The sequence below is a fragment of the Pelophylax lessonae genome, assembly GCF_965119305.1.
Source record: "Pelophylax lessonae genome assembly, chromosome: 7".
In the NCBI taxonomy this organism is placed as follows: Eukaryota; Metazoa; Chordata; class Amphibia; order Anura; family Ranidae; genus Pelophylax; species Pelophylax lessonae.
The window spans coordinates 251,083,790-251,111,031 of NC_138774.1; the positions used below are offsets into that span (position 1 = coordinate 251,083,790).

At 44.8% G+C, this 27,242-nt stretch overlaps 1 protein-coding gene across 1 annotated transcript in view; it reads right to left on the reverse strand.

Annotated features, from left to right (window-relative positions):
• The window catches only part of ARPC5L (actin related protein 2/3 complex subunit 5 like), a 591,266-nt gene that overhangs the window by 241,630 nt on the left and 322,394 nt on the right, over positions 1–27,242 (reverse strand). Inside the window, exons 2-3 of the mRNA XM_082263677.1 lie at positions 1,331–1,402; positions 786–962 (exon numbers count right to left, since the gene is read on the reverse strand). Coding sequence (XP_082119803.1) covers positions 786–962; positions 1,331–1,402 — 249 coding nt within the window. The remainder of the gene's footprint in view (positions 1–785; positions 963–1,330; positions 1,403–27,242) is intronic.

The window sequence follows — 27,242 nt, forward strand, 5'->3', positions numbered from 1 at the left end:
TAGCATAAAATAAGGGTCACGCTGATGGGCAAATTTTATGCTAAGGGACAAGCTGATGGGCAAATTTTATGCTAAGGGACACGCTAATGGGCAAATTTTATGCTAAGGGGCATACTGATGGGCACATGTTACGTTAAGGGGCATGCCGATGGACATATTTATGCTGTGGGATACACTTATGGGCATATTTTAGGTTAAGGGGGCACACTGATGGGCACAATTTATGTTAAGTTGGCACACTGATGGGGGCAACTGATGTAAGGGGGCACTCTGACGGGAATGCCTGAAGTAAAGATGGCACTCTCATGGGGACACCTGATGTAAAGGAGTACTGTGATGGGCACAGACTTGAGAGTTTCAGACCTCGGCCCAAAGAAAGTTTTAGCGACCGGACCTCCTTGAATTTTAATTCAATACCCCTGATGCATAGGGATGCATGGAGCATCCGATCAGGACCTGATCGGAAAGCCCGTGTGAAAGGGGCCTAACACACTCGTGTACCAGGGTTATAACTCTGCCCCTCAATAGATACAGTACTGCAAGTAAGCATGTCACCCTAGGACAACAGCTTACTGGCAGGATCACCAGGTGAAACTAAAGGAAAGAAAAAAATAAAACAGCGCAGCCACCACATTCAAGGACTGGTGAGCTGCATTATATCACATTTGTGTTATTGGGTTGAGAAAAGATACACTGAATTATGCAAGTGTCCTATGTGATGCTAGAAATATTAATGATGTTACCTAGCTTTTCAGGTTTCCTAGGCTGTCTTCATACTTACATACCTTTTCATGCCACTGTAGCAAAATAGCACTGCTGTTTTCTGTAGGCTTTTCAAACCCCTTGTAGATGTATTTCATAAGCAGGTCAATTCCATTTCGATCCAGTGTTTTTACTGCTTGCTCAATCTCATTACTTTTAAATGATGTCAGGACTTTCAGTACAACTGCCTGGGTTCGTTCCTGAGTGGAGTAAGAGCATGAAGTCAGAAGCAAATAATGCTAAATCAGTATTCTCTCATGTTTTTAAAGTCCAACTCCACTGAGATCTCCTTGATCATTCTATTATGATTGCACTCAAATCTGCTTGCTACTAGGAGTGAACTGTAAATGCTTAGAGTGCTGTATCTATACAAGCAATTAAAAGTCATCTGAAAATAGCCATCTATACAGATGCCGGAAATTTTGAACAGGCAAAATGTATTATGTATTTAAAAGCCTGTATAGTAAAAATAGAAAAAGACTGGTAATAACATGGCATTAAAAAAAATGAAGGATTTTACCATCTCGTCTTAAAAGAAGTTTAATACAATAGGACAGTTGGCTCTTACTTTCACTAACTGGTTTTTGGAGTTGACTGGAGAATTCCGAAACGCAGCGTGGAAAGCTCGAACCAGGTCCCCTGTACATCAAGCAGTTAAGGATAACACAAATAGTAGTGCCAGCTTCTTTTATTTAAATATGGAGGTCTAAGTAAGCTTTCTGACAATAGGTTGACAATACTTCAGGCTGAAGAAAGCGCTATTTTTAAATGAATTTGAAACAAGTATGCCATAAAAAGGTCAACAAAAACAAAAAAGTCTGATGGATTTTTCTTTTAAATCTTCTTTGGAGGCAGATTGAATAGGCAGTAAATAAATAGTTGTAGTAGGGCATTTCCTCAGGTACACTGAGAGAAAGGAGTTATAGGACTAAATGTAATTTGTTTATAGCAGACTTGGTTCTTTTCTTTGAAACGCATTAAATATTTTGTTTTCCAAATAGGCATACTAAGGTTAAGAAAAGTAAATCTTACTAATATACTGTTATAAAAGCAAAAAAAAAAAAAAAAAAAAAAAAAAGAAGAAGGTACGCCCCATAGAAGTGCACTGTTTTTTTTATCAACATATTTGAATAGGAAACCATTAGACCTTCATACATACATACAGTGTTTAAAGGCAAAGGTGACTTAGTGAATAAAAACACAAGGGAAATTTTCAAGGTCGGATTACTCTGTAAAACGTGCATTGCCATACAGTCCCCCACCTCCTGATTTTGACAGCCTATTAATTTGAATGGGTCGTAAAACGCATTGAACAAGCAGTGTGAGCACTACTTTCACAAATCGCACCGCACTAAACCACCTGGTAATGCGGTACTATGTGGTTTAGTAGCTGCAAAAGCATTGAATTTGTGAGATGTGTTTGGGGTGCCATTAACTTCTAATTGGCACCCACGTGTGTCTTACAAGGGCAGCATATTCATGTGCAGTGCGAGAGACGCACATAAAATACGCTTTTTCTGCGCAACCTTCCAGTGTGAATATTCTCAATTTATTCAACAAAAATATCAATAAATGCAATGTTGAACTGTGGAAACATAAGAACACCTTTGGCCCCAGAAGATGGTATATAGAAATGACTTGTAGGAATTAAAATCATAGAATTTTACATAACTGCCCACCAGGCTCTTACATCGGCTTGGTGACCATTCCTCATGCAGAACTCGTTAAGTTGGAAGGTTGTTTGTGGAATCCTTTGTATGATTTGCCTATTTAGAATACCATTTCAATTTCAGGGTCTTGGATATCCATAACTCTCTATATCTATTTATGAGCCAATTCTTCGTGGATTTACTAGTGTAATTCAGATAATTATCTTTTTAAAAAATTCAGAAGGCCAGGTTTTTGCCTATACAGTTAGGTCCATATATATTTGGACACAGGCACAATTTTTTTTTTTTTTTTGGTATTTACCAAAACATATTCAAACTATAGTTATATAATGGATTTGGGCTGAAAGTGCACACTCTCAGGTTTAATTTGAGGGTATATACATCCAAATCGAAGGAAGGGTTTAGGAATTACAGCTCTTAAGAATAGCCAACCCTCTTTTTTTAAGGGACCAAAAGTAATTGGACAATTTAATCATAAGCGGTTTCATGGCCAGGTGTGGACTACTCCCTCCTTATTTCTTCATCAATTAAGCAGGTAAAAGGTCTGGATGTGATTCTACGTGTGATATTTGCATTTGGAATCCATTGCTGTGAACCTACATCATGCGTTCAAAGGAGCTGTCCATGCAAGTGAAACAGGCCATTCATTGTAAGGGTTCAAAAACGAAACAAATCCATCAGAGAGATAGCAGCAACATTAAGAGTGGCTAAATCAACAGTTTGGTATATTCTGAGGAAAGAAGAATGCAGTGGTGAGCTCAGCAACATAAAAAGGCCTGGACATCCACGGAAGACAACAGTGGTGGATGATCGCAGGATCGTCTCTATGGTATAGAAAAACCCATTCACAACATCCAGACACGTGTAGGACACTCTCCAGGAGGTGGGAGTATCATTGTCAAGGTTTACAACAGAAGACTTCACAAGAGCAAATACAGAGGGTTCAACAGAAGGTACAAACAATCCATAAGCCTGAAGAACAGAAGAGCCAGATTAGACTTTTTCAGAACTGGTCTGGCTTTTTTAGATGTTTTTTTGGCAAAGCATTCTTTGGATGGATGAAACTAAGATTGATCTGTGCCAGAATGACAGGAAGAAAAAAGTGTGGAGAAGGCTTTAATAAACAGCTCATAATCCAAAGCACACAATGTCATCTGTAAAATATGGTGGAGGCAGTGTGATGGCATGGCTTCCAGTGGCACTGGGTCATTGGTGTTTATTGATGATGTGACAAAAGCAGCTGGATGAATTCTGCAGTGTTTAGAGATATACTGTCAGCCCAGATTCAGTCAAATGCAGCAAAGTTGATTAGACAGTACAGCTGGATAATGATCCAAAACACACTGCAAAAGCAACCCAGGAGCATTTGAAGGAAAGGAAGTGGAATATTCTGCAATGGCTGAGTCAATCACCTGATCTCAACCCAATTGAGTATGCATTTTACTTGCTGAAAGCAAAACGAATGGCAGAAAGACCCACAAACAAAAAACAACTGAAGACAACTGCAGTTAGATCCTGGCAAAGCATCAGAAAGGAGGAAACCCAGTCTTTGGTAATGTCCATGGGTTCCAGACTTCAGGCAGTCATTGCCAGTAAAGGATTCTTAACAAACTATTAAAAATGAACATTTTATTTATGATTATATTAATTTGTCCAATTACATTTGAGCCCCTGAAAATGGAGGGACTGTGTAAAAATGGTTGCAGGTCCTACAAATTTGTACTTGATATTTATGTTCAACCCCTTGAATTAAAGCTGAAAGTCTGCACTTAATATTCATTTGGATTGTTTTGTTTTAATTTTATTCTGGTGGCATACAGAGCCAAAAGTATGGAAATTATGCCTCTGTCCAAATGTACACTGCTCAAAACAATTAAAGGAACACTTTTTAACCAGAGTATAGCATCAAGTCAATTAAACTCCTGGATACTACTGGTAGCATGAGGCGATACCTGGACACTATAGAGGTTGCAAAGGCAGTCCATCTCTTTCAGGATGGCACATCAATACATGCCATTGCCAGAAAGTTTGCTGCGTCTCCCAGCACAGTCTCTAGAGCATGAAGGAGATTCCAGGAGAAAGGCTATTACTCTAGGTAAGCTGAACAGGACCGCAGAAGGTCCTTAACCCATCAGCAGGACCAGTATCTGCTCCTTTGTGCAAGAAGGAACAGGATGAGCACTGCCAAAGCCCTACAAAATGACATCCAGCAGGCCACTCGTGTAAATGTCTCTGACAAAAAAAAAAATCAGAAAAAGGCTTCATGAGGGTGGCCTGAGGGTCCAACATCCTCCAGTGGTCCCTGTGCTCACTGCCCGGCACCATGGAGTTCAATGGGCATTTGCCATTAAACACCAGAATTGGCAGGCCAGCCACTGGTGCCCTGTTCTTTTCACAGATGAGAGCAGGTTCACCCTGAGCACAAGTGACAGCAGTGAAAGGGTCTGGAGATGCCGTGGAGAATGCTATGCAGCCTGTAACTTTGTTCAGCATGGCCAGTTTGGTGGTGGGTCTTTGATGGTCTGGGGAGGCATATCCATGGAGGGACGCACAGACCTCTACAGGCTAGACAATGGCATCCTGACTGTCATTAGGTATCTGGAGGAAATCCTTTGACCCATTGTCAGACCCTACGCTAGTGCAGTGGGTCCTGGGTTCCTTCTTGTGCACAACAATGCCCGGCCTCATATTGCGAGAGTATGCAGCCAGTTCCTGGAGGATGTAGGAATTGATACCATTAAATGTCAATATTTAGGAGGGTTGTGGTGCGCTTCTGGGTGTTTAAAAGGTGTTAAATTATCTTAAAATATTACATATGTTGAAATGCTTGTGTGTCTTCTTTCAAATAAAAAAATGTGCAGAAGTTGTTAAAATTCTGTGACTCAAATAAATACGTGTCCTATTGTGGGTGGCAAAAAACTAGTCTTAAATAAATATAAAGGGTCTTCCAAATATAAATATATATAAACGATGAATCTTCACCAATATAAACAAATTAGTGCAAATACGCAATTGACTCTAATAAAAGAATTGTGTGGTGAGCTTCTGGGTGTTGTAATATATTGAAATGCTGATGTGTAGTATCCGATTCGGAATAGAAAATAAAGTACAGTGTGTTGCTATTCCAGTAATCCAAACCTTATGAAATCTACCTGTAATTCTTATGCATATGATTAATAAAGTGCTTATGTGAATATGTCTTAAAAAGCAGAAGTGGAAAAAGTACTTCAAAAAAGTGCTTCTTAAAGAAAGTGCTCTGTGCATTAAGTGCTACTATACATATAGAGGTGTATATGAGAAATACCCAACAAAGTTATGAATCAATCAACAGTTTAACTGCAATAAAATATTCAGTCCAATCGGTGCCTTTATAACAGTTCTCAAAAGAATCGGATTGCACCTGATCCTTTGATATAAACCAGTATATATAAAACAAGCAATCTGATGGGTAACGGTGATATAACTTCTTCCTTCACCTCGTGCTGTGATGACACTTCTAGGTGTGCTAAATTCTCACCTCAATATGGTGTATAATACGCCTGTATTATATATTTGTATGGCTTGTGGTTCCTTCTCCTTTTTAGTTCCAGTGCGGTATCTGATGTCCACAGTGTTTTCAAAAGGGATCCTGTGTTCCTCCCCAATGTGGTCCTGTCTCTGGGGGATCTTTGAGAAGCCTCCTATCTGGTGCGATCTTCTTAACGGTCTCCTTAGCTGGGTGTCTCCTCCTTGGGGCTCATTGGAATGAAGGGGCCATCATGGTGTAGTATTTCAAACGTGTATTTTAAACAATATAGCAAACTTACATGTAAAAAAAGCTATATCAAGTGTGTAAACCTCTCCGTGGAGCGTTGCGTCCTATTTCGCACTTCACTTCCGGGTATTGGGCACTTTATTTTCTATTCCAAATCGGATACTACACATCAGCATTTCAATATAACACCCAGAAGCTCACCACACAATTCTTTTATTATGGTCAATTGCGTATTTGCACTAATTTGTTTATATTGGTGAAGATTCATCGTTTATATTTATATATCTATTTATATTTAGAAGACCCTTTATATTTAAGGCTAGTTTTTTACCACCCACAATAGGACACATATTTATTTGAGTCACAGAATTTTAACCACTTCTGCACATTTTTTTTTATTTGAAAGAAGACACACAAGCATTTCAACATATGTAATATTTTAAGATAATTTAACACCTTTTAAACACTCAGGAGAGCACCACAACCCCCCTAAATATTGACATTCACAACTGTTTTATAGTACCAGTTATCGTGGGGCAGCATTAGGGTGACTGAAAAAACCCAAGATAGCGCAGGAACCACATTATATATAAACAGATACCATTAAATGGCCCCCACACTCATCTGAACTGAATCAAATAGAACACCCCTGGGACATTATGTTTTGGTCCATCCGACACCAACAGGTTGCACCTCAGTCTGTTCAGGAGCTCAGTGATGCCCTTTTTGAGGTATGGGAAGAAATACCCCAGAACACCATCCATCGACTCATTAGGGAGCATGCCCTGACATTGTAAAGCATGCATACAAGCATGTGGGGGTCATACAAACTACTGAGTACCATTTTGAGTTGCTGCAATGAAATTTCAGCAAAATGAACTAGCCTGCTGCATCATTTTTTTACTTTGATTTTCAACCCTCTGTAGGTTGGTAATTTATATTTTCATCAAATGATGTGGCATCCTTTAGTTCCTAAGACATTACCCAGTCTACATCCGTATAGATATCCAGCATATTTTTCCCCATTGAGATCTGATGTGTTTTCAAAGTGTTCCTTTCATTTTTTTTTGAGCAGTGTATATGGACCAAACTGTATTTTCAATGGCAAACTCAATTCGTGAACGTTCTTTTCAGACAGGTAATGCTTTCTCTTGGCACACTTCTCATGTAGATCAAATTGTTGCAATTACTTCCTGATTGTAGGTGCATGCACTTTGACACCAACTGCTGCAAGAGTTACCTGTGGATTCTGCAATGAAACTGGGTTCCCACTGCCGCACAGAGCGGCTCACATCAGGGGTCCGGTGCATCCCTGTTCACCGTTTTAGGTCCGATTTCAGTCCGAATTTTTGGCTGAATTCAGACCTGAAACAGACCAGAATACGTACAGGACTCCTGTGCAATTTGCACCGGAGTCGCTTGGGAGATATGTGAACCGGCTCCAAAGAGAATCGAACATAATCTCCTGACATGTAATTCACAATAGTGTGAACCCAGCCCTAACATTTAAGCTGATCTGCAGGTTTCCTGTCACTTTAAATAGTTTGTTTGCACCAATATGACTAATTACAAATAATTTGGTGACCTTTTTAGTCCATTGCAAGACTGTACGGGATACACGCTACTTTTTTTGTAGTGCTTTAGAAATCCTCTTTTGACTTTGGCACGATAATGCCTCAGAAGTCAGGTCAAATATAGATATTTGAGGTTAGAAAGGAGAGATTCCACCTGCATATTTCCTAAGAAGATTCTAATGACTGACATCTAATCTGAAAAACTAAATCTAGCTTTACAAACTAGAAAACACACATGCATACCAGTAATTGCACTAAAGTCTGTGTGGATCTAAGGGCAAAAAGTTCCAAGTGTCCAATTAAGATACACCAAAGTAAGGGATAAGTTGTCTGCAGAGCCTTGCTGCTCTCTGAATCAGCAGGATACTGTGGACTGTCAAACTACAAAGAAAAGAGAGAGTGCACAGGCTCTGCTGCAACACCTTTAATGTAACAGAATAAGTGAAATCATTACACTCACAAGACAATCTTAGAATCAGGCATAAAATCCTTTAGGCCCCTTTCACACAGGCGCACCGCCCGATGGAGTCCGTTCTGCTCAGCAGGGGATCGAACCGCCTATCCCCGCTGAGCAGGCGGATGACAGCTTCGTCTCCGCTCTGTGTGCAGATCTCCGCTGTCCTCTATTGGGAGATCAGATGAGAATGGACCGCCTGTCCGTTCTTATCCGATCCTCCAGACGGATGGAAAATAGGGTTTTTATCTGTCCGGATTTCACGGACAGTATTGAATCGGATAGAAGCAGGTGTCAGGGGAGATGTCTCCACTGACATCTGCTGCTCCATAGGGCTGCATGGAGCATCCAATTAGGTCCGCCTGAAAAACTGACAGGCGGATCGGATCGTCCGTGTGAAAGGGGCCTAAGGCAGGTCTCCCTCAGCAGCGAGTGTTCTGTGCTAGGCTAAACTGTCAGCACTTCACAGCAGGGAGCTCAGTGTGTGAATCAGCATGGAACCACAGACAAGCCACCTGCTGACATCTCGCTGTACACAGGTTCTCTGGCCGTGTGATTGCGGTGCCATCACATGACTCGGCAGGCGAGCAGCTAGAGGGAGACACAAAGGGAGTTGCCAGGACAACATGTTTTAGAGGGTGTGGCCTTCTTCAGGACAGATTAGAAGTAGTGCACTTACTTTTTTTCCATTTAGCAAATACAGTGCTTTGAAAAAGTATTCCTTCCCTCTTGAAATTTTCCACATTTTGCCATGTACAGTGGTGATCTAAAGTTTGGGCACCCCAGGTAAAAATTTGTATTAATGTGCATAAAGAAGCCAAGGAAAGATGGAAAAATCTCCAAAAGGCATCAAATTATCGATTAGACATTCTTATAATATGTCAACAAAAAAGTTAGATTTTATTTCCATCATTTACACTTTGAAAATATCAGAAAACAAAAAAATGGCGTCTGCAAGAGTTTGGGCACCCTGCAGAGTTAATATCTTGTACTGCCCCCTTTGGCAAGTATCACAGCTTACAATCTAAATCTTGGCAAGTATCACAGTTTGTAAATGCTTTTTGTAGCCAGCCAAAAGTCTTTAAATTCTTGTTTGAGGTATCTTTGCCCATTCTTCCTTACAAAAGTCTTCCAGTTCTTTGAGATTTCTGGGCTGTCTGTCACGCACTGCTCTTTTAAGGTCCATCAATAGATTTTCAATTATGTTGAGGTCAGGAGATTGTGAAGGCCATGGCAAAACCTTCAGTTTACGCCTCTTGATGTAATCCCCCGTGGATTTCGAGGTGTGTTTAGGATCATTATCTATTTGTAGAAGACATCCTCACTTTAACTTCAGCTTTTTCACAGATGGCATCAAGTTACCATCCAAAATTTGCTGAAATTTTATTGAATCTATTTTTCCTTCTCTTCGTGAGATGTTCCCCGTGCCACTGGCTACAATACAACCCTAAAGCATGATTGATCCACCCCTATGCTTAACAGTTGGACAGAGGTTCTTTTCATTAAATTCTGTGCCCCTTCTTCTCTAAACGTACCTTTGCTCATTCCGGCCAAAAAGTTAAATTTTAACCTCATCGGTCCACAGAACTTGTTTCCAAAATGCATCAGGCTTGTCTATATGTTCTATATATATAGTCATTTCTTTTGCATGTGTGCGCTATTCTTTTTTAATATATATGTTCATTTGCAAAGTTCAAAAGCTGATTTTTTTGGTGAGGACATAGAAGAGGTTTTCTTCTGATGACTGTTCCATGAAGACCATATTTGTACAAGTATCTCTTTATAGTGGAATAGTGTACCACAACTCCAGTGTCTGCCAGATCTTTCTGGAGGGATCGTGCAGTCAAACGTGGGTTTTGAATTGTTTTTCCCACAATTCTGCAAGCTGTTCTGTCTGATATTTTTCTTGGTCTTCCAGATCTTGCTTTAACTTCCACTGTTCCTGATGACTGCCATTTCTTAATTACATTCCGAACAGAGGATATTGACATCTGAAAACGCTTTGCTATTTTCTTATAGCCTTCTCCAGCTTTGTGAGCGTCAACTATTTTCAGTTTCAGTTTTCTAGGCAACTGCTTAGAAGATCCCATGGTGCTGATTGTTGGGGCAAGGTCAGATGAGTCTGGGCATTTAAAACCTTTGAGATTAACATCACCTGGTCTTCCCATACGATGATTGAGAACAATCCATGACACTGGCAGGTCTCAGCCTTGCAAAGGAGGCAGTGCATGCTATAATTCCTGCAGGGTGCCCAAACATTTGCAGACGCCATTTTTTTGTTTTCTGTAATTTTGAAAGTGTCAATGATGGAAATAAAATCTAACTTATGTTGACATATTATAGGAATGTCTAATCTGTAATTTGATGCCTTTTGGAGATTTTTCCATCTTTCCTTGGCTTCTTTATGCACATTAATAAAAATTTTTTACCTGGGGTGCCAAAACTTTCGATCACCACTGTAACAACCTGTGACAGTATTCACCATCACTGGAAGTTAACAACAGATAATTAATGGTTTGAATTGCTCCAGATGGGACGGTCAAATTTGCCAGCAATATCTCCATATAGGAATATAAAGATTTATTCCCATTTGCCATGAAAGCTGTTCTTCCTAAATGCTGTGCATATTACATATCTTTCAATGTCAGACAGGTTTTCCTTTTGTTGTGTATTGGGAGGGAATGTGGATTGCCCTGTCTCTCACTGGGGGAATCGGCTACAAGGGATTGCTATGTCCTCCATACTCCCTTGGATAATCCCTAAGCTCTTGTAAGAGCTTATGTAAGAGCTTGTTCTGCTGCACTCTCTGGGGAAAGAGAGGTTCACCCACGGGATCCTGGAGCCTTGTCATAGATCCAGGGTGAGTAGGAGATGCCAAGACCCTAACCAAGCTGAGGCGGTTCATGGGGTCTGAGGTGGTTATGGTGTCTGGTGTGGAGTGCTTGGAGCCCTCGGGAGGCACTAGGAGCATCCGTCAACGGAGGTACCTAGTCAGGGGTGTCCTGTTCCGTTACATTGGTGGCAAGCGGTGGGATGGCGTCCTAGTGTGAGAAGAAGCAGCTCGGAGACACCGGTAACGTTATGGAGCGAGCTAACACCAGTGCAGCATCCCCATATGAGGAGGAGTTTCTCTGGAGGTTGCAGCAACACTTGGTCCAACAGGATGGGCCTGTATCAGAGGAAGCTATACTGGACTGGAGAGATTTCACTCGAAAGGAAATGTGGTATGAGGCCTTAGAGGATGTGCAGTGGAGGCAGAGAGAAAACCTTCCAAGCGAAGAACAGCGGTTCTAGGTATACGTTGCCCTGCGGTTACCTTTCCTAGGACAGCATCCCCTGGATGAGTGGGTGAAGGAGCTGTGAAACCTGATTTTGAAGGAGTTGTGGCTGGATGAAGCTTACCGGGCACTAAAGTGGTACACCACCCGGCACGGCCACTGGATGGCTGACGACAATATGCCGGAAGGTAAGGACTATAGTGGCCCGGGCTTGCTGTGGGAGGCCTTTAAGGAGAGGGACTTTGGATGTCCAGCAGAGTTTCGGCGCTGGGAAATCCCGGACACCAGGGAAGCCCTACTGGGTCTCCCCAAAGCGGATGACTTTGGGTCAGACCTGATTCATCTGGTCAGAATGGAGTGGGAACTGGAGCAGGACTACCAACGCCTGCTCTGCTCCATTCCACCCCAATCTACCCTGCAAGCAGAGCCGAAGTCCTGGGTGGCAGATCCAGACCCACAACTCTTCAGTTGGAGAGACAGTACAGACTGGGGGTACTGTGAAGACGCACTGATGGCAGGTGGAGATGGGACTGAGGTCTCTCTACTGGCCCTACAGGGAGGCTGGGCAGCTGGCCCAGGTCCCCAGCTACAGCAGGAGTTACAGGGAGCCGTGTCGTCCTTCCTTCCCAGCAGCAGTGTACCTTCCAGGGAGAGGAGACAGCTAATCCTTCTCCCCAACCACAGGGAGACAACAGACCTGACCCCAATGGTGCAGATGGGACCGTGGTCTCTGCACCAGACCTACAGGGATGCTGGACGGCCAGTCCAGATCCCCAACCTACCCCACAGGAATACCAGGAGGAGGTGGTAAGAGATCCCTCCTCTCTACAGCAGACCCCCAACCAGGTTCTGGGGGTAGTATTCACCAACCCAGCAGAAGAGCTGCAACAGGGCAGAGTGCTACCAACCTCTGCCCAGCACCCACAAAAGCTACAGTCTTCATTTGTACACCCCAGGGATGCTGGACAGTTGGCCCAGATCCCCAACAGCCTGACAAAGTGAGCCCCACCACCCTGTCTTCTCTCCAGCGGCTGAAAGGACTCCCAGGAGAAGGGCCGATCCCCACTTCTCCCCAGCAGCGGGTATGTTTTGCGACAGAGGCAGAGGTTGGCTGGGTGAGTAACACTGTTTTCCCGACAATTTGTTTGGGGTACTGGGTGGGTGCAGACATTAGGATGGCCTGTGGAACACAGCCTACCTTAGAGAGGTTGGAAAGTTCTTCTCTCAGCCTACTAGGCTCCTCTTATGTCTAAATCACCCTGTGTCTCTTAGGGACACAGGGTGCCCAAGAAGCCCAGTCTGGCCTGCCCAAACCAGACTTTCACAGACTGATCGGCTATGAGAGCTCCATGCGCCTTGCCAAGACAAACTTACAAACAATGTGGAACTTTGTCAAGGAAGCTCCCATGATGGATGGACTCTTTGGGACTTGTTACCCGACTAACTCAGGCACAGACCGATTGGAGGTCTGGTACCTGGTTCGTCTACCTTTGGGGGGGGAAGATATGTGACAGAATTCACCGTCACTGGAAGTTAACAACAGATAATTAATGGTTTGAATTGCTTCAGATGGGACGGTCATATTTGCCAGCAATATCTCCATATAGGAATAAATGGATTTTTGTAAAATCTTACCGTAAAATCCTTTTCTCTTAGCTCATCGACAGACGTAGTCCTCGGTGATACACCACCTTCGGGTTATGTTACCTCCGCAGGAGCAGGACTAGACAGGAAATTAAAAAGCTCTGGCCACACCCTAGGGGCAGTCCCAGAGGGTATATCCTCTCTCTCTCTGCCTCAGCAAATCAGTTATGTGAAAAAGCAGTGCTTAGAGAATTTAACCCAACCCAACTCCAAAACAGAGGGGCGAGGACTACGTCTGTCGATGAGCTAAGAGAAAAGGATTTTACGGTAAGATTTTACAAAAATCCATTTTTCTGTAGCGCTCATCGACAGACGTAGTCCTCGGTGATATACCACCTTCGGGACGTCCCAGAGCAGTATCACAACTGAGGGGTGGGAAAATGGAAATCAATCCCAATCTAGAAGGCCCAACCGGTGCCAACTAGAAGTTTACAATGCTCATCCTTAATGATGAGACTCAACCAAAAAAAGAGAAAACAATTTTTTTTTTTTTTTCAAACAGAAAAAAACCCTCGAGGTAGACCACCGGTCTCCTCAAATTGCGGCCTGCAAAACCTTGCGGCCAAATGAGGCATCCGCCGATGCCGTCACATCAATTTTATAGAATTTTGTAAAGGTATGTACCGACGACCAGGTGGCCGCCTTACATACCTGGACCACTGACGCCTGATGGCGAAAGGCCCAGGAAGTACTGAGCGCTCGAGTGGAGTGCGCCCTAACAGGGAACGGAGGACTCTGACCCTTAATAGAATAAGCCTGTACCACCGTTTGTCTAATCCATTTGGCAATGGTCGCGGCAGATGCAGGCAAACCCTTTCTGGGGCCATCCGTGATCACAAAAAGTGAATCCGTCTTACGGAATGATTCCGTAGCTTTCAGGTATACCCCGATTGCCCGAACCACATCTAAGGAATGCAACGCATGTTCCCGATGATGCTTGGGCTGAGGACACAAGGAAGGTAGTACAATATCTTCATTCAGATGAAAATCTGAAACCACCTTGGGAAGAAAAGATGGCTTAGGATGAAATACTACCTTATCCCTATGAATCACTAGGTATGGTGACTGGCATGATAATGCAGCCAGTTCTGACACCCTGCGAGCAGAAGTAATAGCCACCAAGAAGGCCACCTTCTGGGATAGAGTAAGCAAGGGAATCTCCCTGATGTTTTCAAAGGGAGGTTTCTGTAGAACCGACAAAACCAAATTAAGATCCCAGGGCGGTAAGGGCGCGCGGACTGGAGGAGCCAGGTGCCGCACCCCCTGGATGAAATTCCGCACCAAGGATTTGGTAGCTAAAGGCTTCTGAAAGAAGATTGCTAATGCTGAAACTTGACCCTTGATGGTGCTCAAGGCTAGCTTCTGCTCAACCCCTTGTTGCAAAAAGGCCAATATTCGAGTCACCGAATAGGTACGTGGAGGAAATCCTAAAGATTCGCACCACGCAATATAAGTCTTCCATGTGTGATAATAGACTTTGCTGGAAGTCGCTTTCCTTGCTTTAATAAGGGTAGGAATGACTGAAGTAGACAAACCTCTGTCCTTCAGTACTTGGGTCTCAATGGCCAGGCCATTAAAACCAGCGACTGTAAAGCACGAAGGTAAAGTGGTCCTTGAGACCACAGACACTCCCTGAGACGAAGTTCCCACGGAACGTCTGCGACTAACATGTCCAAGTCGGCCAGGCCGGCTTGAGGAGGCCAGCCTAGAATTTCTAGGACCACTGGCGCTGATTGGATCTGAACCAGGCGTCCCTAGAGGTATCTGGCCCCGACCATCCAAGAAAGTCTGGTCGTTTTCTGTTCCCACACATTTATCAGATACCTGATTGCTATCAGGAAGGGTGATCTTTTCTGGTTGAACCTCAGGGACCGAAGTCACCCGACTAGAGGCTACTTGGCCTATCTGGTCAACCAGATCCGATTCCTGTGAGGTATCGGGACTAATCTTAGGAAAAGGTAAAGGAAAAGATCTTTTCAGGGAACGGTAACTACCGCTTCCTGTGGTACTTAAATGTTGGAAGGGAAGAATCGCACCGGTAGTAGTGGTTGATGCTCGATCTAATGTCCTGAATACCGGTGAAAACGTCCCCCCACCCTGAAACCGGGTGGGGGCGCACCTTCAGGCTGTGTACTCCTTTGCTTCGGGTTTGGCTGGGTAGGTCCCCTTCTTGAACCCTCCTGGAGGAGTCTTGCCTTTCCCGCTAGTACCAGCCGGGCGCCCTTTATGGGCGGTAAAGAAAGGTCCTCGCTTGTTGCGAGGTCCCTTAGCTTTTGCAGCCTGTGGCAAAAAAGTGCTCTTGCCCCCAGTGGCATCCTTAATGATTTCATCTAGGTTGGCTCCAAATAGACGATTCCCCTGAAAGGGGAGATTGGTCAAGGTCTTTTTGGAACCTAGGTCAGCTGACCAGCATTTTAACCACAGCACACGTCTGAGGATCACTGCTAACTTAGATGCATGCCCTAATAGGGGAGTAGTGTCCAAGGCTGCGTCACAGATAAACCGTAGCCCTTGTATGATCTGTTCCATCAAATCAGATGTCTCCTGGGGAATATCTTTTCCCCTAAGATCTTGGCGTACCATTTTCGCCCATTCCGTAAGTGTCTGGGAAACTAGACCAATAACGATTACTGGTCTAAATGCTGACCCTATCAGAGAAAAGATAGTGCGGGACTCTGCTTCTATCTTTCGATCCACCGGATCCTTAAAGGACGAAGTGTCCTCCACTGGAATAACCGTGGCTTTATTCAGCCTGGAAATAGGCGGATCCACGACTGGTGGTACCGTCCATTTCTTAATGATGGATTCCTCAAACGGATAGCGTCTAGCAATACGCTTGGAAATAGTAAAGGTACGTTTAGAATGCTCCCATTCTCCTTTAATCTGATTACCAAAACATTTAGGTACAGGAAAAGCCTTCGCCGTCTTGATGGGCTTATTAGTCCCAAAAGGCCTCTCTGTTTCAGTTGCCTCTGCCGGTAAAGCCTCAAGTTTTAAGGTTTCTTGCACTGCCACAACTAGTGCGTCCACCAATGCTTCTTCCTGAATTATAGCAAGAGAAGAAGCGTCCTCCTCACTGTCTGAGGGGGCTTTACCTGGGATAACAGCCCTTGCAGAGGAACCTGCAACTGCCGTGACCATCTCTGAATCTGAGTCAGAGGTGTCAGATGGTATAGGGGTAGGCGGGGGTCGCTTCCTACACCCCCGTCCCTGACAGGCCGCCTCCACCCGAGCCACCATAGACTCCAAAATTGCTGTAAATGACTCTATACTCTGTGCACCGGCGGGTCCCGAGGCCCCCTCGAGGGAAACAGGTGGGGGAATATGTGTGGCAGGGTCCATAATAACTCCAGTTACTTCCTGGATAATATAATTCAAAAGTAAAGAAAAAAACTTTTTTTTTTTTTTTTTCTGACCCCCAGCGCCACAAAAAGCCCCTTAGTGTTACCTGCTTAGGGATCCCTATCGATCGAGAGAGAGAGAGATAGACCCCCAGGCTCACCACTTGATGCTCAGAGTTAAACTGCAACAGCTTACAGCGCTGTCTTGACAAACAGGAAGTCTCTTGGCTGGCTGCCCAGGAAGAAAGGAGGCGGCTCCGCCCCTCTGCACGCCTTCCGGCGCCTCCCCCAAGCTCCACGAGGTGTAGGATCACCTCAAACATGGCCGCCCCCATGCTGGAGACACGAGGCTACGCCAAAATGGCGGCTCGTGCGATCCAGCAAAAAAAATGGCGGCGGCCTAAACTGAATAGCGGTGTGCTGCAGGGCACACAACACTCTCTCTGCATGGGGATATGGCGTGGTTGGCGGTACCGGCCCTGGCGGACCGCGTGGCCGTTCGGGAGGCCTGCTATTAGCTGGAGATCTGATTTGGAAGGCAGTCTACATGTCCGTGGCTTCTGACTGGTAGGTAGCTTATACTTAACCCATAAGATTCCCAGAATGCCACAGATTACATCTTTAAAACATGTATACAATAGATTGTTAGCTCCCAAGCCAAGCCTCCTGGCTTTTGCACACATAAATCACACTCAAAGTAGGAGGATTTGTGACATGTTATAGGATAGAAAGGACTCTTTCTTACCATACAGAGAGGGGCCCGCGTTCACCACAAAACCCGTCAGGAAAAAAGGGGGAACATACTACTCACCATACCGGAACCAGGCGGGCACCAACTCCTGACAGTACCCCTCTCCACCGGGGCGGGAGGGCTGTCGACCGATACGGACGCCGTGACTCATGGTCTTTGGCGTTTCGGCGAGACGTTTAACTCGCGTGGACAGTCCTTTAATGGGACTTTGTCGCGGCCGACCCAGCGCGGAGCTATGGCCTGCACGCGCTCGTAGGCTGAACTGGGGTGACCACCGGATCTCAACATCCAGCCCGTCGCCCAGTTCAGCTTTCTTGCTTGAAGATCTCACAGGAACACTGGAGAAAAAAGCTGTCTAAAAAAAATCCTTTAAGAAAAAATTCTTGCCAGGACCTAAGATCCCAGCAAGGTGTCTAGGTCCTTACTCCTAACTAGACAGAAAATAACTGATTTGCTGAGGCAGAGAGAGAGAGGATATACCCTCTGGGACTGCCCCTAGGGTGTGGCCAGAGCTTTTTAATTTCCTGTCTAGTCCTGCTCCTGCGGAGGTAACATAACCCGAAGGTGGTGTATCACCGAGGACTACGTCTGTCGATGAGCGCTAGAGAAATAAAGATTTATTCCCATTTGCCATGAAAGCTGTTCTTCCTAAATGCTGTGTATATTGCATATCTTTCAATGTCAGACAGGTTTTCCTTTTGTTGTGTATTGGGAGGGAATGTGGATTGCCCTGTCTCATTGTTAAGTTTTAATGACCTCCCATTGTTCTGTCTGTCTGCCTTAGTGAAACCTATTATGGGATGTATATAGGTATGTGGATTGGATGCTAAGGGGGAGGGGGGATTGTCCCACATTGTATATTTTTGTGTACACTGTATGACAGTGTAAAACTCTGTTCCTATTGAATGGTGAATGTTACGTCCAGTCTTCGACAAGGTCCACCTGGGTGGTAACCTTGTGGGTGAAAATTGTATATAAGTCTGTTCCATAAAGTTGTTCTAGTGTTACTTCACCCTCAATCTAGAGTCCTGTCTCTCATTGGGGGAATCGGCTACAAGGGATTGCCATGTCCTCTATACTCCCTTGGATAATCCCTAAGCTCTTGTAAGAGCTTGTTCTGCTGCACTCCATGGGGAAAGAGAGGTTCGCCCACGGGAACCTGGAGCCTTGTCATAGGTCCAGGGTGGGTAGGAGATGCCAAGACCCTAACCAAGCTGCGGCGGTTCGTGGGGTCTGAAGTGGTTATGGTGTCTGGTGTGGAGTGCTTGGAGCCCTCGGGAAGCACTAGGAGCATCTGTCAACGGAGGTACCCAGTCAGGGGTGTCCTGTTCCGTTACACAACCAAAAAGGTAAATGTATTTTATTGGGATTTTATGTGATCGACCAACACAAGGTGGAACATAATTGTGAAGTTGAAAGAAAATTATAAATGTTTTCAAAAGTTTTTACAAATAAATATCTGAAAAGTGTGGCGTGCATTTGTATTCAGCTCCCTTAAGGCCCCTTTCACACCTGTGCGACCTAAAAGTCGTGCGATTTTGCCATGAGTTTGACTGGACTCAAGCAATGCCTGTGTAATCTCGACGGCCAATTTTTTTCAGCAATTTCTTTTTTTCTTTTTTAGTGTAGTTGTGAGGTCTGAGGTCTTTTTTTTTTTTTTCTTTCACAATCAAAGTTTATTAAAAAAGAAAGATATACAGACATGAACGCTCATTCAGCAGTAACTAGAATAACAAACAATGCAATAACATAATATGCAAACGGTCAATATAAAGGTCAAATTGTACTGCAGAACCACATGTAAATCGAGCAGAACTGAAAAAAAATTGATTTTTGTAAAATCTTACCGTAAAATCCTTTTCTCTTAAGCTCATTGACAGACGTAGTCCTCCTTGATTAATATCAACTCGGGTTATACTGCCCGCTACAGGAGTAGGACTAGACAGGAAAGAAAACGTTCTGGCCACACCCTAGGGGCAGTCCCAGAGGGTATATCCTCTCACTTCCTGCTACAGCAAATCAGTTATGTTACAAAGCAGTGTTTAGAGAATTTAACCCAACCCAACTCAAAAACAGAGGGGCGGGTACTACGTCTGTCAATGAGCTTAAGAGAAAAGGATTTTACGGTAAGATTTACAAAAATCAATTTTTCTCTGTCGCTCATTGACAGGCGTAGTCCTCCTTGATTAATATCAACTCGGGACGTCCCAAAGCAGTGCCACAAATGAGGGGTGGGAAAATGGAAATCAAAATCCAATCTAGAAGACCCAACCGGTGCCAACTAGAAGTTTTAAAGGCTCATCAATCAAAAGATGAGACTTAACTGAAATTCCAACGGAAAAAAACCCTCGAGGTAGACCACCGGTCTCCTCAAATTGCGGCCTGCAAAACCTTGCGGCCAAATGAGGCATCCGCTGATGCCATCACATCAACTTTATAAAATTTTATAAAGGTATGCACCGACGACCAGGTAACCGCCTTGCACACCTGGACCACTGACGCCTGATGGCGGTAGGCCCAGGAAGTACTGAGCGCTCGAGTGGAGTGCGCATTAACAGGGAACAGAGAATTCCGACCCTTAATAGAATAAGCCTGTACCACCGTCTGCCTAATCCATTTGGAGATAGTCGCGACAGATGCAGGCAACCCCTTTCTGGGGCCATCCGTGATCACAAAAAGTGAATCAGTCTCACGGAACGATTCCGTAGTGTTCAGGTATACCCCGATTGCCCGCACCACATCCAAGGAATGCAACGCACATTCCCGAGGATGACTGGGCTTAGGACACAAGGAAGGTAGCACAATCTCTTTATTCAGATGAAAGTCTGAAACCACCTTAGGAAGAAAAGATGGCTTTGGATGAAGAACTACCTTATCCCTATGAACCACTAGATATGGGGAATGGCATGATAATGCAGCCAGTTCTGACACCTTGCGTGCAGAAGTGATAGCCACCAAGAAGGCCACCTTCTGAGATAATATAAGCAAGGGAATCTCCCTGATATTTTCAAAGGGAGGTTTCTGAAGAACCGACAACACCAAATTAAGATCCCAGGATGGTAAGGGCGCGCGCACTGGCGGAGCCAAGTGCTGCACCCACTGGATGAAATTCCGCACCAAGGAATGAGTAGCCAGAGGCTTCTGGAAGAAGATTGCTAACGCTGAAACCTGACCCTTGATAGTGCTCAAGGATAGTTTCTGCTCAACCCCCTTTTGCAGAAAAAAACAAGATTTGGGTCACCGAATAGGTACGTGGGGGAAAACTCCTACGATTCACACCACGCAATATAAGCCTTCCATGTGCGATAATAGACTTTGCTGGAAGTCGCTTTCCTTGCTTTAATTAGTGTAGGAATAACTGAAGCTGACAATCCTCTGTCCTTCAGTACCTGGGTCTCAATGGCCAGGCCGTTAAAGCAAGTGACTGTAAAGCACGATGGAAGATCGGTCCTTGAGACCGCAGATCCTCCCTGAGAAGAAGTCTCCAAGGAGCGTCCGCGACTAGTCTGCCCAAGTCGGCGTACCCGGCTTGACGAGGCCAGCCCGGAATTACCAGGATAACTGGAGTTCCCTCCACCTCTATCCTGCGGAGAAATCTCAGCAGTAACTTGAGAGGGGGGGGGGAAGACATACAGTAGCTGATACTGCCCCTACGGGGCGCTCATCGCGTCTGCTGCGTCCACTAGAGGATCGCGGGCGCGAGCCCTGTTGAGCCAACATGCCAACAGATCCATATCCGGGGTGCCCCAATGAAGGGACAGCTGATGAAATACCTCTGGATGAAGAGACTATTCCTCTTGATCCAGAATCTGACGGCTGAGATAATCTGCCTGTCCACCCCCGGGATGAATATCGCAGAGAGAGCTGGAACAACTGTTCCACCCAATAAAGAATGTTGGCCATTTCTATGGCTGCCAGGGCACTCTTGGTGCCCCTTGGTGATCGACATAAGTCATGACCGTGGCATAGTCCGATTGGATCCGAACCGGGCTGCCCTGGAGCTGCTCGGTCCAGTAAATCAGACAAAATCTGACCGCTCTCAGTTCCAACACATTTATCTGTAACCTGGAATTTATCAGAAGAAATGACTTCCCCTGGCTGAGCATCGGAGACCGAAGCCACCAGACCAGAGCCTCCCTGGTCCGCTCGCTCAATCGGATCCGATTGTCCAGGGAATCGGAATTCCGATTCCATATGAGAAGAATCTCCTCTTGGAGAATTCGGATATGAGACTGGGCAAACGGTACTGCCTCTAAGGAGGCGACCATCAGTCCCAGCCAGTTGACGGATAGCAACATCCGAATCATTGACTGAATCTTCTGGAGTTTCTCCGCATGGAGAAACACTCTTGCCAAGGATGTATCCAAAATTAGGCCCAGATAGTTCAGTCTCCTGGTGGGAACCAGGGATGATCTTTGGGAAAATCAAAGAAAGCGCTGATGTCCTGCGAAGATGGGGATATGAAGATAGGCATCCTAAATGTCTATGGACGCCAGGAAATCCCCCTGATGCAGGGGGGCCACCACTGTATGGATGGACTCCATCTCTCCCAAGACCAGAATTGGACGCACCTAGCCCCTTTTTCCTGGGCATTGTGAACAGGTTCGACTAGAACTCCTCCAAAGAATGGGAACTACCACTGCTTGTTGCATCAAGCTGTCCCCCGCAAAGCTTTTCAAGCGACCCGGGGATGCCGAATATTGGAAGGGAAGAATCGCACTGGTAGAAGTGATCGAAACTCGATCTTGTATCCTGACCGTATGACCTCGCGAACCCCTTTATCCGGGATTCTGGAAAGCCATGGATCCGGAAACCGGTGAAGACGTCCCCCCACCCCAGAGATGGGTGGGGCCCATTCCGTCAATCCAACGGGATAACAGTGGCTTTATTTAGTCTGGAAATCGGTGGGTCCACTATAGGTGGTACCGTCCATCTTTGTAATGAGGGATTCCTCAAAATGATAGCGCCTAGCAATGCGTTTGGAAATAGTAAGGATTCGTTTCGGATGATCCCATTCCTCTTTAATCTTATTACCAAAACATTTGGGTAAGGGAAAAACCTTCGCCATCTTGGTAGGCTTACTAGTACCAAAGGGAATTTCCATCTCGATTACCTCTGCCGGTATAACCTCAAGTCTTAAGGTTTCCCGGACCGACACAACTAGTGAGTCCACCAATGCTTCTTCTTGTGCTATGGCAGAGGTAGAACCGTCCTCCTCACTATATGAGGGAACCTTACCTGAGACAACAGCCCCAGCAGGAGGACCTGCAGCTGCAATGACCATCTCAGAATCTGAATCTGAAGTATCAGATGAAATAGGGGTAGGCAGGGGTCGCTTTCTTGACCCCCGTCCCTGACAGGCCATCTCCACCCGGGATACCAAAGACTCCAAAACTGATGTAAATGCATCAATACTCTGTGAACTGGAGGATCCTGCGGCCACCTCGAGGGGATCAGGTGGGGATACATGTGTGGCAGGGTCCATGATTATACAAGACACTTGCCAGAAAAAAATAATTGCAATCAAAAAAATAAAACTTTTTTTTTTTTTTTTTTCCTTTAGCCCCCCCAGCGCAGCAGTGCCCCTCAGTGTTACCTGCTTTTGGACCCCTACAGAGAGAGAGAGAGAGAGAGAGAGAGAGAGAGAGATCCCAAGGCTCACCACTTGATGCTCAGAAGTTTCAATACAACCTGTTCCAGCACTGTCTGTTACAGACAGGAAGTGTTTGGCTTGCTTTTCCCGGGTCAAAGGAGGCGGCTCCGCCCCTTTACACGCCTTCCGGCGCCTCCCCATAGCTCCTCGAGGTGTTTGGTCACCTCAAACATGGCCGCCCCCATGCTGGAGACACGAGGCTACGCCAATATGGCAGCCTCGTGCGATCTGCAGGAAAGGCGGCCTGTGTAGGATAGCGGCGGCTTGCAAGCTAGCAGCGGCCTGCGGGAGGTGTGCATTCGGCCTGTGCGGCCTGCGGGAGTGCCTCAGCCTGCGGGAGGCTGTGCGGCCTGTGGAAGTGACCGGCTTTCTGGAGGGATGGCGATCTGTGGCTGCAGTAACTCAGGCATAGGCATCGGCCTGTGTACACACTATGACAGGTAGGATACCTCTATACCTCAATAGTAATGCCTTTTAGTAGTCTGCCACTGACTTCAGTCACCCTTACAGTCATATAGTGACTTTAGATAGTCAGCTCCCAAACCAAGCCTCTTGGTTTCTATTCACAAAATCACACTCAAATTGGGGGGATCTGTGACCTGTTATAGGATAGAGTTAAGATGCTTATTGATTGACCATAAGTGCAATTTACTCTGCCACATATATTGCCGGACGGATCTGTACCTTCAGTTGTTTTTAATCATTGTGTATACCTTGTAAGCTCAACTCTGACTCAAAACTCTGTAAGTACTCATTATCTATCTATTATGTTTTGCGAAATGCAAGAATATTGTACATTTAATCTTCTACAAAATATGGGTCTCATACCTCTATTTTTATATTATTAGAGTACCGCTTTGAGAAACAACCCCTGAAGAAGGAGCAAATAATGTCTATGGCTTCGAAACATGTTGGGTATCCATCTTAGCGTTATGAGTTTTTTTGTCTTGCTGCTTATTGTCTACACATGGTATTTTATCTCTCCTATTGTATTACATATTTAATAAAAAAGATTTTTCATACCATTATATATTTTCCTATCTATGTGCCTTTAAAGTCCCACTCAGGGGAACCATTTCTTCTTGTTATAGGATAGAGAGGAGACCCAGAAACTGAGTGTCCGACCATCCCAGGGAGGGGCCCGCGTCCACCAACAAACCCGACAGGGAGAGAGGGGGAACATTCTACTCACCATACCGGAACCAGGCGGGCGCCAACTCTTGACAGAACCCCTCTCCACCGGGGTGGGGGGGCTGTCGACCAATACGGACGCCGTGACTCTGCTGGTCATTGGCGTCCAGGCGAGACGTTTAACTCGCAGGGTCAGTCCCCGTCCAGTGGGACTATGTCGCGGCCGACCCAGCGCGGAGCTATGGCCTGCACGCGCTCGTAGGCTGAACTGGGGTGACCACTGGATCTCAACATCCAGCCCGTCGCCCAGTTTCAGCGTGCTTGCTTGAAGATCTCACAGGAACACTGGAGAAAAAAAGCTGTCTAAAAAGTATTTCTAAAAAAAAAATCCTGCTGGGACCGAAGATCCTAGCAAGGAATCTAGGTCCTTACTCCTAACTAGACAGAAAAAAACTGATTTGCTGTAGCAGGAAGTGAAAGGATATAAACCTCTGGGACTGCCCCTAGGGTGTGGCCAGAACGTTTTCTTTCCCGTCTAGTCCTACTCCTGTAGAGGGCAGTATAACCCGAGTTGATATTAATTAAGGAGGACTACGTCTGTCAATGAGCGACAGAGAAACGTTTTTTTCAATCTGCAACAATACAATAGGCGGAAGGTAACAGCATATGTATTTGTCATATCTCTATATACGACCATATACAAGGGTAATAAAACAGACCATATTAAGAAAAGAAAGGTTTCAAATGCTGAGGGTACGTCCTAGTACAACAAACAGTAGAAATAATGTCTGAAGGAAAAGTCAGTCATAGCTAGAGCGTTAGGGGTAAGGAAAAGAAACTTAGAGATGAAAATGAGACCATGGGACAGGATATGAATACACGCAGTAGTAATATCAAAAAGATAATCACGGGGACCCAACAGAATACACAGGTAAGGTCAGATGGAAAGGAAATGTGAAAAGCAGATGCCACCAGTTAGGAGGTTATAGGGGTTCGTTCAAGGGTACAGCAGGAGTCAGTGAGATTTTCATAGCGTGAGGAATATCGAAAGACATGCCAAGCGGACCACATTTTGTGTAAATAGCGAACCAATGATTTTTTATGGGAGCGGAGTGGACGATCAGTAACACGCAACAAGCAGCACTCAGGCATAAGGGATAGAGAAGTACTGGTAATCTCTCAGATAAGATCACAAATCTGATTCCAAAATCCAGAAATTCGTGGGCACTCCCACCATATACGGAATGTGCCTGGAGACTGGCCACATCTCCAGCACAAGTTGGAGGCTTGAGGGAACCAACTGTGAAGCCTATCAGGAGTGAAATACCAATGGGTAAGTAGCTTATAGGCATTTTCCTGATATCTGAAGCTGATACAACATTCATGAGCTAAAAATGCAAGCGTTCGTCCATTGTCCCTCCGAGATAGAAATATTCAATGCGGATTGCCATTTACTTTTGTGGGTGCCTGGAGTGGATGCGTGTTGCTCAATAGCAATGTATATGAAAAGGAGGTAGCCTTCTGGTAGGGCTGTTGGGTAAGACAAATGCTTTCAAAACTCGATGGTTGTCTGGAGTATGCAGGTTTCTGCGCGGAGTCTGTCAAATAATGGTGAAGTTATCTGTAAGTCCAAAAAGTAAGGGGTACCCCCCTCCCAGTGCAGGCAACAGCGTCATATGAGATAAATGAGCCATGGTGATAGAAATGGGTTGCCACTATAAATTTATTGTCAGCAGCAAGTATCCAGGGGTCAGAAGAGCCCGGAAGAAATTCCGGGTTCCGCGATATTGGAGTGAGAGGGCCTGGTAAAGTAGAGATGTTATAAGTTACATTTAAATTATGGAAAATTTTAAGAGTGGCACTAGTTAAAGGGTGTGTTTTGATCTCCGAAGGACAGGAGTACCAAGGCAAAAATTTAAGGGGAAGTCCATTCATATGGGATTCTAGGTTCACCCAGGCCTTATTGGAGGCATGGCAATGCCAGTCAATGATCCTGGTTAAGTGTGTCACAAAATAATATAATTGAAAGTCTGGAAGACCCATCCCTCCTGAATCCTTTCGTCTAGTTATTAAGTCAAATCGTATTCTGGGTTGTTTATGTGCCCAAACGAGCCGCAATTGTTGAGATTTAAGCTGTTTAAAGAACCTGCTAGGGACCCAAATTGGTAAAGTGTGAAAGAGATACAACAGTCTCGGGAGTGTAACCATTTTGACAATGGCCGCTCTACCGAACCATGAGAAAAATTTTGTGTTCCAGTGCGTTAAATCTGTGGGAATTTGTTTAAGAGAGGGATAAAGTTTTTCTCAAAAAGAGTGTCCAAAGACGGTGTAATCCAAATGCCCAAATATTTTAGGGCTGACGTTTCCCAACAAAAAGGGCAGTTGACCTTAACCAGGGAAAGTTGATCCGATGGGATTGTCAGATTTAAAGCTTCTGATTTGGTAAAGTTAATTCGGAAATTTGAAACATACACATAGAGATCAAAGGCTTTCATGAGATTGGGAATGGTGGTATGGGGGCGAGTGATATAAAAAAGCAGGTCATCTGCACTAGCCGCAATTTTATATGTCAAGCCGCCAAAGACTATAGCTGAAATGGAATCATTAGCTCGGATTGATCGCAAAAACTTTTCAAGCGTTAATATGAGCAAGGGGGACAGCGGACAGATTTGCCGCGTCCCATTTGCTATCGATATCAGCTCAGAGAGGAGTCTGAGGTCTTTTTGACCCCAGATCTCACAATAAAGAGGTCCTGTCATGCTTATTTCTATTTCAAGGGATGTTTACATTCCTTGTAATAGAAATAAAAATGATCAAAAAACAAACTGTGTAAAAATAAAAAATAATAAATAAAATAAATAGGAAAAAAAACAAACAATTAAAGCGCCCTGTCCCCATTAGCTTGCGCACAGAAACGAACGCATATGCAAGTCCCGCCCACATATGTAAACAGTGTTCAAACCACACATGTGAGCAACCCCCCCTGATTATTAGAGCGAGAGCAATAATTTGAGCCATAGACCTCCTCTAAGCTAGTAACCTGTAGAAATTTTTAAAAGTGTCGCCTATGGGGATTTTCAAGTACCAATGATTGTCGCCATTCCACGAGTGTGCGCAATTTTATAACATGTTGATTATCTATTTACACGGAGTAACGTTATCTTTTACATTATAGAAAAAAAATTGGGCAACTTTACTGTTTTCTTATTTTTTAATTAAAAAAAGTACAT